At 49.6% G+C, this 16456-nt stretch overlaps 1 protein-coding gene across 7 annotated transcripts in view; it reads left to right on the forward strand.

The window, feature by feature from the left end:
* Positions 1-530: 530 nt before the first annotated feature.
* LOC147636133 (lipid phosphate phosphatase epsilon 2, chloroplastic-like) overlaps positions 531-16456 on the forward strand; it is an 80885-nt gene continuing 64959 nt past the window's right edge. For all 7 annotated transcript variants that reach the window (XM_086801579.1, XM_086801577.1, XM_086801581.1 and 4 more), the window contains exon 1: positions 531-848. In XM_086801579.1, the coding sequence (XP_086657705.1) occupies positions 567-848 (282 nt within the window). In that variant the 5' untranslated portion in view covers positions 531-566. The remainder of the gene's footprint in view (positions 849-16456) is intronic.

Below are 16456 nucleotides of genomic sequence, written 5' to 3' on the forward strand. Positions count from 1 at the left end.
TCCTGTGGAGAATATTGAATAGGAAACTACCAGTTAGGGGCATAACCAGCAAGTGGAGCCAGGGGAACCCTTACTGTCCCAGATGCAAAACCCATAAGGAATCTATGAGGCATGCCTTTTGGGAGTGCAAGGAGGTGTACCCTGTGTGGGCAGCAGTCAGCAGAATCCTCAGTGACTGTGGAGTGCATGACAAGGTCAACTGGAAGCAAGCAGTCATTGGATGCAAGGGCAGGATGAACCCTGCCATATATCAAGTGTGGCAAACACTGAGAGGCTTGATACTAAGCAGGATATGGGAATCTAGGAATGCTTTACTACATAGGGGATCCAGCTGTGACTATAGCTCCATAGGGAGAGTAAGGAATCTAGTGGTAGAAGGTCTTGTATTAGCAAGGACTAGGGAGAGAGGGAAGATTAAAGCTACTGTGGATCTACTGCTTAGGAAAGTCCATAAGCTCCAGTGTTCACCTTAGGGTGCTGTATCTTTTTTGATACTTAATATAAATTTCTTTGCATTAAAAAAAAAATTGTATGCAAACTTACGTGAGGTCTAGAGAGAGACGCCAATGCACTTCACCCTGCGGGCAGCGGCAGCTAGCTGGTGCTTGCACCCTGCGCTGCTCCCCCCTCATCATTATCATCGGCTTGCGAGAATTGAGCCTAAGGTTTTGGTTTCCCCCCGAAACCCAAAAATCTCAGCTCTGCATGCTCCCATGAAGCACAGGATCGCAGGCGCACACGCATCAATGGACCAGCACGGCGACATGGACATGGGCATGGATCCGCTCTCCTCCTCCTCTGTACACCAAACTCGGGCTGATCGACTTCATCATGCACTGAATGTCTCGGTATGCTCTTCTCTTGGCAGCATTTTCTTCTACACGGCGTAAGAAGGGATTATGTTATGTTTTTTGGCTACCACAGCAGTCCCTCAATGTCGCCGCATGGCATATATTTGACGCACCCGATACAGCAAGGCCCAAACCCTCACCCAAAAACCCCTGTGGAGACAATCGGCAGATTCATCCATGCGGACCGAATGGGAGCAACTCAGGTCACGCGGGAGTGGCGCACAGCCTAGAGCCTGGGACCTTTGCTCACACAAGGCAACAGGGCATTATTTGGAATTACAGCCCCCAGTGTGGCTTTCTCGTCCCTCCACCACCCATGTAGTCTCCCTCCAAGGGCAGCCAGCGATGGAGGGAGCATTTCCCTATATTCATACATTTTTTCTCTTCTACAAGTGTTGTATCTGCTATTATGCATGTGTACATTTTTTCTACTGATAGAAGATCTCGGGGAGGTGAGACTAAGTACAAATTTAGAATTGGCTGAAAGGGACACCAGCCTTCTGCTACCAAACACTTTCTGGTAACATCAAGACTTAGCATGTTCAGAGTGTGATAAACAGTTTTCTCTCTTATGACCTGCTCACAAAAAAAACCAAAAAAGAAGAAGAAAAAAAGAAGGCGTGAATGGGTACTGAATATACATGCTACCAGGGTAGATTTGAAAGAATGCCTCCACTTGGGGAGGCATGGGAGGGCTATGTTTCTAAAGGTCATATTTGAGCTGTATATATGGCATTTAATGGTGAGATTAGACTAATGCTTGCTGTTGGTTGTCAATAGGTTCACTTAGGAGTAAACATATTTGAAGAGTGATTAATTAATGAATTAGTGGAAACTGAGTTAAGGACACTTTCGCTTAGAGTCTATGTAAGTGAGACATGGCCTCATCAAGCCAAGCAGAGAACTTCCTACACACAAACACAGAGAAGCACCTAAAAGCCTCAGGGCTTCTCTTATGCTTTTTCTCATGGCGAAGCAGCAGAACTCTTGCACCTGCTAACACCAACCATGCCACCTTCCCCCTCAGGCCCAGCTTTCCTTTGCTTTTCCGTCCCAAGTGTCCCACACCACCTGGACCTTGGAGAGCAAGAAAGCTGCCTGTAGACCAAAGTGGAGTTTTCCCGACTTTATTCCAGCAGGTCAGGCTCTGATACCAATGTAAAGCCCAACCCTGTGATTAAGCCGCAATTAAACAATGAATAACCATACGTGAGAAACCCTAGCTGTGTCCCAATGCCATAGGCATCCTTGGACACAAGGGATTGTGGCTAGTGACTCACCACTTAGCCATAGGTTCCCCGAGCCATGAGGTGTGATTGCCCTGGGTCAACTAGGCCCTGATAGCATGTCCTGGCAACCAGTCACCTGCCTGCCTGTAGCATACGCTGGCCTAGAGGTCCCGCATGCCGTGTTGAGCTCTACCCTGACATGTAGCTACCTCTCCCCAACAAGTGACCTCTCGAGTCAATTATATATCCGGGGACTTGCTATTCGTAACGTGTTATTATGGCTCTTAATTTATTAGTAAGTTGCTAACTAGGCATACCTAGCCCACGGTTACTCTTGGTCAACCCACACCTCATCCACACCTCATCCATGCTCGCACTTATGACGGAGGGTGGCCATACTAGCCCACACTCTGTTAAACCCTAATCAAGGGTTTAGCTGTATGTACTAACCTTGGGCTAGCTTAACCCTTGATTAGTTTGGGACGTAATAGCTAGAGTCTGCCATGGACTCTTGGGCACTCTTGTTTCGTGGGAGTGGATTGCCTGGGAGAATCATGATATTTCCAAGGGTGAATTTGTTGTGTGCACAGTGATGAGGGACACTTTGTGGACAGAGGCTGATGCTCTTGTAAAAAGGAAATTCAGCCTACATATGGTGTTCTTTGCATCACAGACATGGAGAGGGCAGTACCCTTGGACTCGTGGACGAGTTCATGGACAAGATTGGTGAAGCATTGAACTGCTGGAGTGTCTTATTTGCTAAGGTATGCACTGTTCCGTAAATAAGTTTCTTGACTCTTCTTAATCTTGAGTCTTGTGTCTTGTGTATGATCAGATCTATCATGGCTGTTTTTAAGGGTCCAGGACATTCGAGCCATGTGGAACCTGCTGTGGGATTGGTTTTATAGACCAATCCACGTGGTTGCCCACATATTGCATCCTGTCTTGTGGAACACGGAGCAATATCACAATGAAGAGCTTGAGGAGAGAGACAGGAGGAGATGGCAAGAATACATTTAGAGATGGACAGGAGGTCCCGGACATTTGAGCTGTGTGAAACCTGTGGGATTGGTTTCATAGACCAATCCACGCGGTTGCCCACATATTGCAATATCTCTAGTAAAACGAGAAACAATATCACAATGAAGAGCTTGAGGAGAGATTGCAGGAATACATTCAGAGATGGATAGGAGGAGATGTGGACCATTTGAGTCAACTAAACACTAATCAAGGTTTAGTTTTATGTACTAACCTTGGGTTAGCTTAACCTCGATTAGTTTGGGACCTAACATCTAGAGTCCTCTAGGGTCACCATTTGGTCCCTTCACCAGTCTTGACCAGTGTTTCACACACTGAGCAGAGCCAAGGCATTCACTGGCAAAGAAGATTGGCCTCGCAGCATGAGCACTATGGGATTTTTATCAATAAAGTGACTTATAATGTTTATAAGTCAGTGTGTTCACACATCATTAAAGACGGGTTGGACTTATTATTATTTGGGCCTGTACAAGTGGACAGAAGGAGGCGCCTAGCTAAAACTTGGGGAGCAAGTTTGGGGAAAAGCAAAAACAGGGATATTTTGAGCACACCCAACCTCTTTTAGCAGAAAAGGAAAAGCACAAGGCCAATATAAAGCTTGTCGACTTTATTAAAGCAGGATGTGCATACCTCTACTGGCTGGCTGCAGCTATTCACTCTCTCTTTCCCCTCAGCACTGTCCGTACAGCAGGTACAGTCGATGGTTCTCCTTGTGCTGGCCGTACACAGCAGCCACCAGCAGGCAGCTGTCCGTTTTCTTCTGTACGCTGGCCGTACTGCTGACAACAGTTTATCCTCTCCCTCAACTGGTTATACACAGGCTGTACAGCACCTTCTCTCTCCGCTTTGGGGCTGCTGGTTGCCAGCCTTGAACAGCTTCTTATAGCCACCTCCATACAGCAGTGCTCGTTTTCAGCAGCTTCAGTACAGCTGGTTATACACAGGCTGTACAGCACCTTCTCTCTCCACTTTTGGGCTGCTGGTTGCCAACCTTGTACAGCTTCTTATAGCCACCTCCATACAGCAGTGCTCGTTTTCAGCAGCTTCAGTACAGCATCGGTACAGTCCTACATTGCCCACACGTGTGGTTTTCAGCCAGTGCTCGTGCAACAGGCGGTGTATTTGAAGGCTGATTTTGGGACTGTTTTGAGACTATTTTGGGCAGCTTATGGTGCTGTTTGTATCTTGGCTTTTGACGGAGATTTGGGGTTGATTCATGGACTGTTTTGAGACAGTTTTCGGATGGCTTTTGGTGCTGTTTTTATCTTGGCACTAGATAGATATCCGGGCAAGAGATTTGCTATTGCTTTGTGGAAAATCCGGTGCTTTATGCACCTGCATCTTGGTTTCTTGTAAAAAGTTTCTATCTAAATAAAGGAGTTCCTAAGGGGGGGCCAGCCGTTCTGGCTCAGTGTGGTGTCATTATTTTATATGTGTTTCTTCAGTTGTGTTTTCAAAGCTCTATTTGGTATATTTGAAGTGTTTGTCTATTGTTTCGGGTCCCTAATTTCGATGACAGTTGTAGAATCATGGGGGCTCATAATATGAGGTTAGTAGCATGATTTAAGCATGATTAGTAGAGATAGACATAGTGATTAACTTAATCTAGATTAGTAGCACTTAATGGCAACATAATAACAATGTAAATGAGTGAAATAGAGTTTGTCGATAGCATTGATTTGATGCCTTTTAAATAGGTTTAGATACTTTGGATTGATGTGATGGGATGAGTACACATATAACTGGAATGTGGAATAAGCAATGTGGATTGATGAGGGATAATGTGAAAAAATGAGAGTTAATATAGAAACTGTATTTTGTGACTGTTTGTAAATGACTGTTTTATGTCAAGAATGCTGGGAAAGCATTTTGACCATCTTGTGATTAAGGTCGTGGAGACCTAACTGATAAATTTGCAACTGCTGACGGAGAGTCAATGGAGGACGTCTCGCGTAGCAAGGTCGGCCGAGGTCTTGACTCTTGACCAGCCTCGGTGCAATTAAAATAGTGAGCTTCCAGTACGGTGGATGAGGGGCCAAGGAAGCGGCCTATGAGATGGTTCCTTAGCCTTTTCATTCATACCAGATCATCGCGGGACTACTGCCTTGGAGTTAAGAGTGTCTTGGATTTTCCTTCGATCCAGGGAGGAGCTTGTCTAGCCTCATCATCACAGGAGTCCATTGACCTCTCCATTCGATCCGAGCATCGTTGGAGATCACCTTTTCACGGTGAGGCGGCATTACTTTACGTTTGATCCAGGTGGCAGCACACTCGTGGCAAGGGGAGATACGGCCTATCCTTTCGATCCGGGTGGCATGAGATCTATGTTCTTGATTTTGCGACTTTTTGGCTTTCCATTCGATCTAGGAGGTCTCTACACTGTCTGTCACATGCACTCTGCACTCAGTGCATGGTGACAAGATGGCTCATCATCAGAAGTGCAACAGTTGTACAGTTTTAGAACCCAATAGGATGATATTTGTCGTACGCCGTGACCCCATTGTACATCCTCAGTCCAGGATAAGTCAGGCACGAGCTACGTAGGTCATTCCTCAGCCTTAGCGGGTCAGTTAGTCAGTCAAGTCCCTTAACCCACTTGGAGAGAATCATTCATGCATGTAGAGTCAGTAGAAGCCTTAGGGTTTGCATCAAAAAGCACTCTGCATCCTGCATAATATGCATTCATATGCTTGTGCATTATTTAGAACATCCCAGAAGCCTTAGGGAATTCACTAGGATTTATCTGGTATTTTTCTCATATTTAATAGTATTTATTTAGCATTATTTGCATTATTGGGCATTTATAAATATAAACTTTATTAAATGACCAACCTCCAGTTAGTATAAATAGACTTGCATAGGGCCTCTTTTCTCATTCAGTCTTCATTGTGCTAAGAGCTCTTCTCCTCAGCCCTAGGAGCATCCTTGCCTTCAGCCCTAGACTAATCCAGTCCTTGGAGCTCATAAGCTTGCTTCTCCAACCTTGAGAACCCTTGCTTCAGTCAGCCCTAGGCGCCTGCTATCAGCCTGTTTTCAGCATCAAAGCAGCCCTGATTCAGTCCTCTACAGTCTCTAATTCAGCATACTGTCAAGCCTCAGTTCAACGCCAGCAATCAGTCTGCAGCCAGCCTGCGTTTTCTGTCCAGCAGCAGTACATGCATGCGTTTCTGTCCAGCAGCCTCAGGACCTTTGCGTTTCTGTCCAGCAGTCTCAGAACACCTGCGTTTTTCAGTTCAGCAGCTTCCTACAGGTCTGCGTTTCTGTCCACAGCAGTTTCCAGCCCTGAATCAACAGTTTGCAGCAGTTTCCAGCCCTGAATCTGCAGTTTGCATCAGTATCCAGCCTTTTGTGCATCATCCATACATGCAGCAGTCATCTGGTGAAGGTACACAGCATTCATAAGTGTTTTCAGCATTCTAACATAGTGTAGAACAGTCCACCTTCTTCTTCTCTCAGCCTCAGGTGTGCAGCCCTTCCTCATGCCCTTGGGAAGAGTGCATAGGCTCGAGATCAAGTCATCGAGGTGTTTCTACAGCAGTGTACAGATCAGCCACTCTCCGATCCTCCGAGGTCTTGCGTTTGGCTTATCTACAGTCCACAGTCATTCTCTCTAAAGAAATAAAGCAAATACTATCTCGTTATCGGGATAGGGGGCCCTTCAGTGGGTAATTCGGGACCCAATCTGGTGTACAATTATCATCTCTCTCTCTCTCATCTCTTTAAAGTTTGAAGTATTGAAATGGATTGCTAAACTCACGAAACTCAGGATACAGAAGACGGTGCGAGCATTTGTGTGATAGGATCTTCCAATACAAAGACTTCCGCTGCATATGACATTGGTATCAGATTCAGATTGTCCACACACACCGTGTCCTAGCGTGGGGGCATCCTTGGATGGTTAGATTGCGTTTCGGCACGACCACCGACTTCAGCATCATGTCTACAGGAGAGAGTACTCATCAGTCGGAAGACGTCTCCCCCGAAGGAGACCTCGTTCTTCCATCACAACAGACACCATAGCTCTTCTTAGAGCTCAGAACGAGCTACTCTCCAACTCTTGGAGGCAGCAGCAACACGTCCTTCTACACCTCCAGCAGCACCGGACTACATCTCCCTCTTCTTTCAGATGGAACAACAAAGGAGAGAGGACGAGGCCCGAAGGAGAAGAGAAAAAGAAGAAAGACGGGACTATGAGGAAGCCCAACGCAGGATCGACGAAGACCGGCGTCAGGCTGAACTCGTTGCTCGGGAACACCAACGTGAGCTTGATCGAGAACGTATGTTACTCGAACACCAACGGGAAAAGGAGGCCATACACTTGAGGTATCAGCAGCTCTCCTCAGTCTCCCCAGTCATAGGTGTCACCAGCCAGCAGCCCGCAGCAGCATCAACCACCATCATTCGCAGTCAACTAAATTTCAGTAAGTATGATGGTAAGTGTGATCATTCATCAGTTAATCAATTTGTTCATCAGTTTAATGCTTATTTTCCATTAGCTAGGATCACAGACCCACAAGACAAAGTCCACTTAGCGGCTCCCCATCTCACTGGTGAGGCAGTCACTTGGTGGCAGCATTGGTCTAGTATTCATACAGACCAGGCCACAGGTGTCACAGCCTTTGACTGGGACATCTTTGTCCATGACCTGAAGACCAGATTTCTCCCGCCCCAGTACATGACCGGTCTGAAAGACGAGTTCTATGGACTCAGACAGAACGGATCCCCAGTGCTTTAGTTTTTCGGTAAGGTTATTACTTTAGCACATCAGTTAGGATTATCTGAGTAGGCTAAGATGGAGCAATTCATTCGTGGATTGGACTCTAACATTCGGTTCACAGTTCGTAACTTTGAACCAAGTACATATGACCGGGCTCTGACTCTTGCTCAGAATGAAGAAATGAAGATGAACGGAGGCAAGCCCAAGCAGTCATCTCAGTCCAGTACCAAACCCCAACAGGGGAAGAGTAATTCGTCTTCTTCTTTTTTTTTTTTCGAGAAAAGATCCTTTCATTAGTTATAAAAAACGCTCGTAGGGCTACAAAAGATCCTCTCCTGCTCACAAGAAAAACAGAGCAGAGAACAAAGCAGGGCAGCCAGGGAGACTCTCCCTAGGTGCTGAAAAGTACAAGTATCAGTACAGAGAACTGAATGGCTATATCATACAATAGGAGGGGGGAAAGCCAAACAGGTGGCCTGTAGTGCCAGCGGGGGGACCCCGCGTGAAGGGTATAGAAGGGGCCGCTGCGCCAGGTGGTGTGAAAGGCCTGGCGCCGCAAGATCGCCTCATCCGAGTCGCCCCGAATGCGGTCGTACTGTCCCCGCAAGGTGTGGATCAACTCCTGCCAAATCCCCCGAACAGTCTCTGCTGGCGGCTCCAGTCTCCCCTCAAAGGCCCTGAAACACCGGGCCTTCCAGGTGAACCAGATGGTGATGCTGCTGAGGAGCTCCCATCGTAGATCCCTCTCCTGTGTCCAGCTCTGGCGGATGAGAAATCCGGTGAAGGAACAAGGCGAGGCTGGCCCCTAATGAATCTGATGGCCTGGCTGTCCTGCTCCGTCTCATAGTCCATAGCAGGCCCTGACGAAGTTGACCAAGCAGCGGCACCCCACGTATACGTACCCTCTGGAGAGAGGGGGGCCAGAATACGCAGCCTCCGCAGCCAAATCTGCTGCGCCTGAGGCAGTCCCAAAGGCAATGTCAGGTGCCAACTGCTGAGTCCCTGTGGGCGACCAGCCACTGGAAAGTCGAGATCCTGCGGGCCTCTCGGGCATAGTTACCGCGGAACGGCGTTCCGCCTTCCTGGAACGCCGGAACGCCGCTCCGAATCGCATGGCGTGCCCGGAACGTGGAAACGGGAGCCGGAACGGGCCAGTTGCCGGGGAGCGTGGCGGAACGCGAGTCGGAACGCCGGAACGCCAGGGCGGAACGCACGTTCCGGGCGTTCCGGTAAAAGTGCCTTATCGCTAGTCGCCGGCGGCCTTTTTTTCGCAGCGTACGGCGGTTTTTTGTTTTTTTCGCTTGCTTCGTTGGTTGCGCCTGCTTCGTTGGCTGCGCCTGCAATGTTGGCTGCTTTCTTTACTCCATGCTGCCCCCTTCAACCTTGGCTGCCCCGGCTCCCCTTGGCTGCCCCACAGCCTACAGCAGTGGGCACACTCTCCATTCTACCTTCCTCTTGGCTGCCCGGGCCTGCAGGCTGCCCCACACTCTCCCTACCGAGCCTTGGCAAGTTGGCTGCCCCAGAGTCCAGACTGCACAGTGCACACTTGTCACTCTCCCAGGCTCCCTACCTCCTCTTGGCCCCTTCTTTTGCTTGGGTGGCACTCGTGAGTCGTGACTCGAGTCTTGAGCACTCAGCAGGTAAGATTTAAAATTTACGCAATGAACATTGGATTTTGGAGATTCTAGTTTGCTGCGTTTTTTTCCACTTTGTGGACACTTTACTTATGTCTCATGCAAGGGCATTTTGCATGTTTTTTTAATTTTCAGCCATTTATCAATTTCAATGGCACCTCCTCGTGGCATAGATGCAGAAAACAGATCCCCTTGGTGGAATGAGGTGGATCTTGTGTCCAGATATGATAGTGCAAGAGGAGGAGGGTCACGCAAGTGGAAGTGCCACTTTTGTGGATCCATTAAGACTGGAGGCACGGATCGTGTGCGAGCCCATTTGTTGGGGGTTAGAGGCAAAGGCATTTCTGTTTGCCCTACAGTGTCAGGAGCAGATATCATACGATTGCAGGCACTTGCAGATAGACTTGATGCAGCAGGGAGTCGGCCCTCTGTTCTTGATCCTCGAGGTACATCATCATCAGCTACACCTGCAGGCGTGGCATCTTCAGCGAGTGCATCTACTCCATTATTTGGGGCTGCTCCACAGCCATCCGCACATGGAACAAATGCTTCCCAGACCCAGGCTTCACGAGGTCCAGTGCAGGCTAGTCTTGTGGCATCATGGCACCCTGGGAGGAGGGCACAGGTAGATGCATCAGTGGCACGGTTTTTTTATGCTGCAGATGTTCCTTTGGTAAGGGCCCGCAACCCATACTTTGTAGATATGGTGAAGGAGATTGCTTCTTTCGGACCTGGCTATGCTCCACCTTCATCCGAGGCATTGCGCACTACACTTCTAGCCATAGAGAGGACGGCCATAGAGGATGCCTTGGGACCCATTCAGGATGTATGGCGTAGATGTGGCGTCACTATCATGGGTGATGGTTGGAGTGACACCAGGAGCCGCTCCATTCAGGGTATCCTTGCCTACTCCAGAGGATGTAGCTTTTTTATTAAAGCTATTGACAATTCAGAGGCGGGCAAAACTGCAGAGAGATTGGCAAATATTTGGAGTGAAGCCATTGAGTACGTGGGTCCCAATAATGTCATCCAGTTTGTTTCTGATGGAGAGAACTCAAACAGGGCAGCAGGGAGGATCATTGAGGATAGGTACCCACATATTTGCTTCACTCCTTGCATGTCACATGGGCTCAACAATCTCCTCAAAGATATTGGTAAGATGCAGTGGGTGGAGCCTTCTATTGAAATGGGCAATCACATTGTTTCATTTATCACTCGCCACCACTACATTTTGGCTGTATATCGACAGAGATCCCCAAAGGATCTCTTAAAGTATTCAGATACACGCTTTGCATATAATTTCCTTATGCTAAAGCGTCTTTTTGAAGTGAAGAATCATTTGAGGCAGCTTGTAGTTTGTGAGGAGTGGGATGCATGGCGAGAGCGTACCTCAGTGGCAGGTATTCGATGCAGGTCCATTGTGCTTGATGACACTTTTTGGGACACTGTTGAGGTATTGTTGCAGGTTGTGCGGCCAATCATTCTTATGTTGAGGCTTCTTGATGGAGATGAGCCTTGCATTGGCAAGGTGTATGAGGGGATGGACAGGATGATTGAGAGAATCCTATCTCTACAGACTTTGGATGGGGGTAGGAGACAGGAGCTATCTCGTCTTGCGACAAGCAGGTGGACAGAGTATCACTCTGCATTAGAGGCTGCTGCATTTGTGGTGGATCCAGAATTTCAAGGCAAAGGACAAGAGACAGATGCAGAGGTTGTGCAGGGTTGGGAGGATATCTTGAGGAAGCTTGTACCCAGTGCAGATGATAGGAGGAGGGTTCGTGAAGACCTTTCCTTCTATCGACAAAAGAGAGGCCTCTTCGCTTTGCAGGATGCACAGAATGATAGGTTCAAGATATCCAGTGCACGGTGGTGGGAGGATTATGGGGCAGATACACCATTGCTGCAAAGATTGGCCATTCGAGTGCTTAGCCAGGGTGCTAGCTCCTCGCCATGTGAGCGCTTATGGAGCAGTTTTGGAAACATTGCAAGCAAGAAGAGGAACAGGCTTGGTGTCCAGAAGGCAAATGACCTTGTATTTGTTAATGCAAACTTGCGTTTGCTTAACAAGTTCAGGGCTGAGTGTACTCCAGAGCCATTTATTGGATTTTGCCTTGATCTTGATGACAATGATGGTGAGGATCAGCCAGAGGGAGAGGATGATGTGGAGCAGCATGAGGATGAGCAGACTGAGGGACAGCCTGGACAGGAGGATGAGATCCCACTTGCTGATGACTAGTCTTTGACTCACCAGTTACCTTGGCCCTTGAGGCTAGTTTTGTACTTGTCATGCGATGTACTTTCTTTTTCAGTTTCTATATATCCAGATTCCACATGCGATGTACTTTCTTTTCAGTTTCTATTTGGAGTCTGGAGTCTGGACTCTTCAAATTTTTAATGTTTAAGACTTTAAAGTTTAATCTTGGATATTTTAAATGTTTTGTCATTTTAGTCCTAAATACCGACATGTCATATGACGTGGCGTTCCGCGACGTTCCCGATCCGCTCCCGTTCCCGTTCCCGCTCCTGTTCCAGCATCCGACGTTCCCGGAACGTTCCCGTTCCGTGGTAACTATGCTGTCGGCTAGCCCAGAGCCGGGCCCAAAAATCCTCCAGAAACTCCTGTGAGAGTCCCTGTAGCCGCCAGTGCCCCGCTGCAGCTGGAGAGACCATCCTCCTCGCCGTCAAAATATGCCGTCCCAACCGAACAGAGTATACTGAAAAAAGGTAATCTCTGTGGCCTCAAGGGATGCATAAGGATCATGCCACTCGTACTCACCAGGGTCCCACTGTAGCTGGGCCAAGGGGCGCGCTGCATATGCTCATATGCGCCAATCCGGGAGCACATCTGCAGGGTTTGGGTCAATATGCCACTTCCGAGAAGCGGCGGCCACTACCCGTATCCTCTGAAAGGTGCACTCTGCAACCAAAGGCGACTCCACCTCCACTCTCTGAAGTCTGCCCTCATCCTGAATCTCATCGTAGAGGCATCTGCCATCCTCAGTGCAAGCTCTAACAGCAATCAGGATCTCCAAGTGTGTAAAGGCTCCCATCCACCACCGTGGGGCCACTAGCTCGATAGGCGTGAACCACTCCTCTGTGAGTGCCTCCTGAATGTCATCCCTCATAATCAATCCCCCTCTGAAGTGACTCAGCCTCTCCACCTGGATCTCCTCTGGTAGACTGCAGAAGGCCTGCCAGTCTCCAAAGCTACGTGCTGGGCCTGCCGCCAAAGGTCCCCAGGCTAGACGAGGCCGAGAACCTAGCATATGACCCTGCTCTGTGCGAACCATTGGGCTCCAGATGAGCGGCTGTCTGGCCCGCTCCTCAACACAAGAAGGAGGTCACTGAGAGAGCCCCGGTCTCAGCAGCTCCCAAGCTCTCAGGATGCTCAAGGCAAATCTGTCCTCCCGTCCTCTACTGAGGCCTGACCTCCTCATCTCTATGAAGATCCATCGAATCTCTGGTGCCCAAGTGCCCCCTGCTGGGGGAGCCCGAGCCTCCTGCCGCTGCAAGAGAAGCTCTTTCCAAGGCTCAGCGCCTGGAAGCAGCCCCCGAACAATAAGCTCCCCCAATAAGGCTCTACTCTGATCGACTGGATCTATAATGCCCAAGCCTCCCTGAGCCAGCGGAAGTGTAATAACTGCCCATGTAACCTTTGCCCGAGCTGGTTGACCGTCCCGCCCAGACCAAAGAAAGTTCCTGATCAGCCTCTGTACCTGGCTGATGCAAGAGCTCGAGAAGATCCAGCAAGACGTAATGTACCACATGGTCGCTAACAGCACCTGATTTGCCACCACCACCCTCCCGGCCAAGGATAGTCGAGCTGTACTCCAATACAAAAGCTTCTTCCGAATGCTCAGAAGAAGTGGGGCAATCTGCTGCTCAGGTGACAAATCTAGTCCAATCTGGCATCCCAAATACCGCACTGCTGTGCCTGGAGGAATCCATCTAAAACCGGGGTCTGGGCTCCATGCCGGAGTGGGAGCGCTACTGATCCAAAAGGCCACTGTCTTGCGCCAATTGATCAATGCGCCTGAAGCTGCACTAAAAACCTGGAGCGACTGCTCTACCTGAAGAAGATTGGCCTCATGGCCATGCAAAAATAAGCCCGTGTCGTCAACAAACTCAGCATCGAGCAGGTCCCCTCCCCCCGAACTGGGAGCTGGAGTCCTCTCAAACCAACCTCCTCTGCCGTCAAATACATGCTCATAGCCTCCGCAAAGAAGAGAAAAAGAAAAGGGGCGAGGGGACACCCTTGACGGATTGATCTGGTCAGCTCAAAACTCGGCCCCCGTCCTCCTGCAATCAACACCTGGGTGCGAGCTGTGGAATACAGAGCCGCCACCCCTTTAATCCAACCTGGCTCAAAGCCCAGGCGAAGCATAGTGCCCTCTAAGAAACCCCAATCGACTCTATCGTATGCCTTCTCAAAATCGAGAACCATCACGACCAAGTCCTCACCAAGAAATCTAGCTCGGCCGGTCGCCTCCCAGAAGGTGAAAATGTTGTCAAGGATACTACGCTCCTTGACGAATCCTGTCTGGGTAGCATGAATCAACTCCCCCAGGAAGGGCTGGATCCTCAAACTCAAGGCCTTTGCTAAGACCTTATAGATAGTATTGAGGATCGTAATAGGTCTCCAATGCCGAATATCATCTGATACTCCCTCCCCCTTGGGGATAAGAAAGATCAAGCCCTCTGAAAAGCTCTGTGGCATCACCCTAGTGTCCAAAACATACTGAAAGCCCCTGCGGAGGCCTGGCCCCAAAAGGTCCCAATAGCGCATAAAAAAGGCAGGCGTCAGCCCGTCCTCCCCTGGGCAACTATGGCGCGGCAGGACCCTCAAGGCCTCAGTAAGCTCAACCTCTGAAAGAGGCGCACCAAGGACTGTACGCATACGATCTGTGACCCTCCTCTGCACATGGGCCCACACCGTCTGTCTGCAAGCATCCCGAGCCTCAGTGGTTGGCTCTGCTGAAAGCAGGTCTCTATAGAACCCAGTGGCAATGGCTCTGATCTCCTCGGGCTCGGTAGCTACAGACCCGTCCGGCCTCCCAAGCTGACGGACTCCTGCTCGAGCATGGCGGGGTCCAGTAATCTCAAAAAACTCCCCAGTCACTCTATCCCCAAGGTGCGTCCACTGAGAGGCCTGGCGACGATAGTAAAACTCATGTCTCTGCTCCTCTGCCTCTCTAACCTCCTGGCGTGCCTGGCTCAGCTGGGACGCCACCCACTCACATGCAGGCTGCTGCTCCTGAAGGCGCTGAAGCGAAGCAAGGCTGCGTCTCAGCCGCTGCTCCCGCTCGCGAATCTCTCCCAGCCGTGTCAAAGCTGCAGCGTGCAGAAAAGAGCTAAGCTCTATGAGTCCCTGGGCACACTGGCTTGCTGCATCCTGGTCAGAACACTGACTATCATGCCAGATCCTCTCAATGTCCTCTGCGAGGCTAGGATCTGTAAGTACCCTCTCTGGGATCCTCAACTGCAAGCTGGGCTCCCGTGTCCTCTCCTCAAGTGTCAAAATAACTGGCGCATGATCTGAAAATGAGGTGCCAGCGAGAATGCCAATGGAGCCCCCTCGCTCCCCTAACCAGCCGCCCACATAAAAGTGATCAATCCGTGATAGATTAGTCCCTCCCTGCCGGCGATCCGACCGAGAGAAACTAAGACTGTCCTGGGAGCGGGAGAAGGCCCCATGCTGCCATGCATCTGTGATCCTTAGTGACATGCAAAAGTCACCCCCGACACACCAATGTGCGGCCTCTGGCAATGCATTCGTAACCTGGGTCCAGAACTCTGCTCTGGCACTAGCATGGTTGGGCGCATAGACGTTGATGCGCCCACTAGCTCATCATGCATCCTCAGAATGACATACTGTGCTCTACCAGGCACAATGATCCCTTGATCCACAATGGACTGCCGCCATACATCTGCAATGACCATGCATACTCCTCCCTCTCCACCCAAAGGACCAAACCCTGCAGACCAAAAGGTGTCCCATCTACCAGGCATCACCGAACCATATCTCCGGATCCTGCTCTCACCCAAGTGGTGCTCCTGCATCATCAAAATATCAATGCTGCCACCAACCAGGCATCTCTGAAGCTCCTGCTGTTAGAAGTCATCTCCTGTCTATTTGTATACACCAGGGCCTTTGTTGTGGGTGTGCCCGCCCTTATGAGGTGTCTTATCATTTTTCCACACTCCCCGTATTTTTTCCCTATTTTTTCCCATTTTTCCTAGTGGTGGGAGGGCTGCCAGATGATGCCGGGAGCACCCCAGTGCTGGCCGATTGGATCTTCATCAGTCGTGGGCTTCAGGGTTGCTGGCCGACTGGTTTTCATCAGTCGTGAGATTTTTTCTCCAGTCGTGGGCACTCTTGCTGCTGGCCGACTGTCCTCTATGAGATGTATATATAGCCTCTCAGCCCCCACCACTTTCTCATTCAATTTTTCCGGGATCTTGTGTATAGAGAAGAATTTACACACCTATCTCTCTGTGTTTCTTGTGCTGTTTATTCTCTGCAGTCTACTTGCTCTTGTCTACCCAAGTTTGGTTATCATTTCCGCTGCATATTCTGACATGGTATCAGAGCCCTAGGCTCTAGGAGATCTTGGGCGTTTTTCTGAGCAAGAGGGGGAGCAACAGGTTGCTGATTGGTGGACTGTTTCGGGCTGAACGGGAAGAGAAGGTGCAAGAGGAAGGCGGGCAAAGGTGCTGGACAGCCACTTGCAGATTTTCAGATTTTTTTTCCCACCCACCCACCCTTTCAGGTTACTCTCCGCGATGGCAGATTTATTAGAGATGGCTGAGAAGCACGTGAAGATTCCGACTCTCCCCACGTTCCCAGTGGATCGTCAGTTGGATGGGTCCAATTACGGCATCTGGAAGGTCATGATGGAGTCAGTTTTGGAGTCATATGACCTTGCTGATTTTATTATCATAGGGGTGCCACGGCCGGAAGCTGAGGAAGGGGAGTTAATATCG

This window comes from Cibotium barometz, chromosome 8, assembly GCF_041138505.1.
Source record: "Cibotium barometz isolate CiBa-2024 chromosome 8, ASM4113850v1, whole genome shotgun sequence".
Lineage (NCBI taxonomy): Eukaryota > Viridiplantae > Streptophyta > Polypodiopsida > Cyatheales > Cibotiaceae > Cibotium > Cibotium barometz.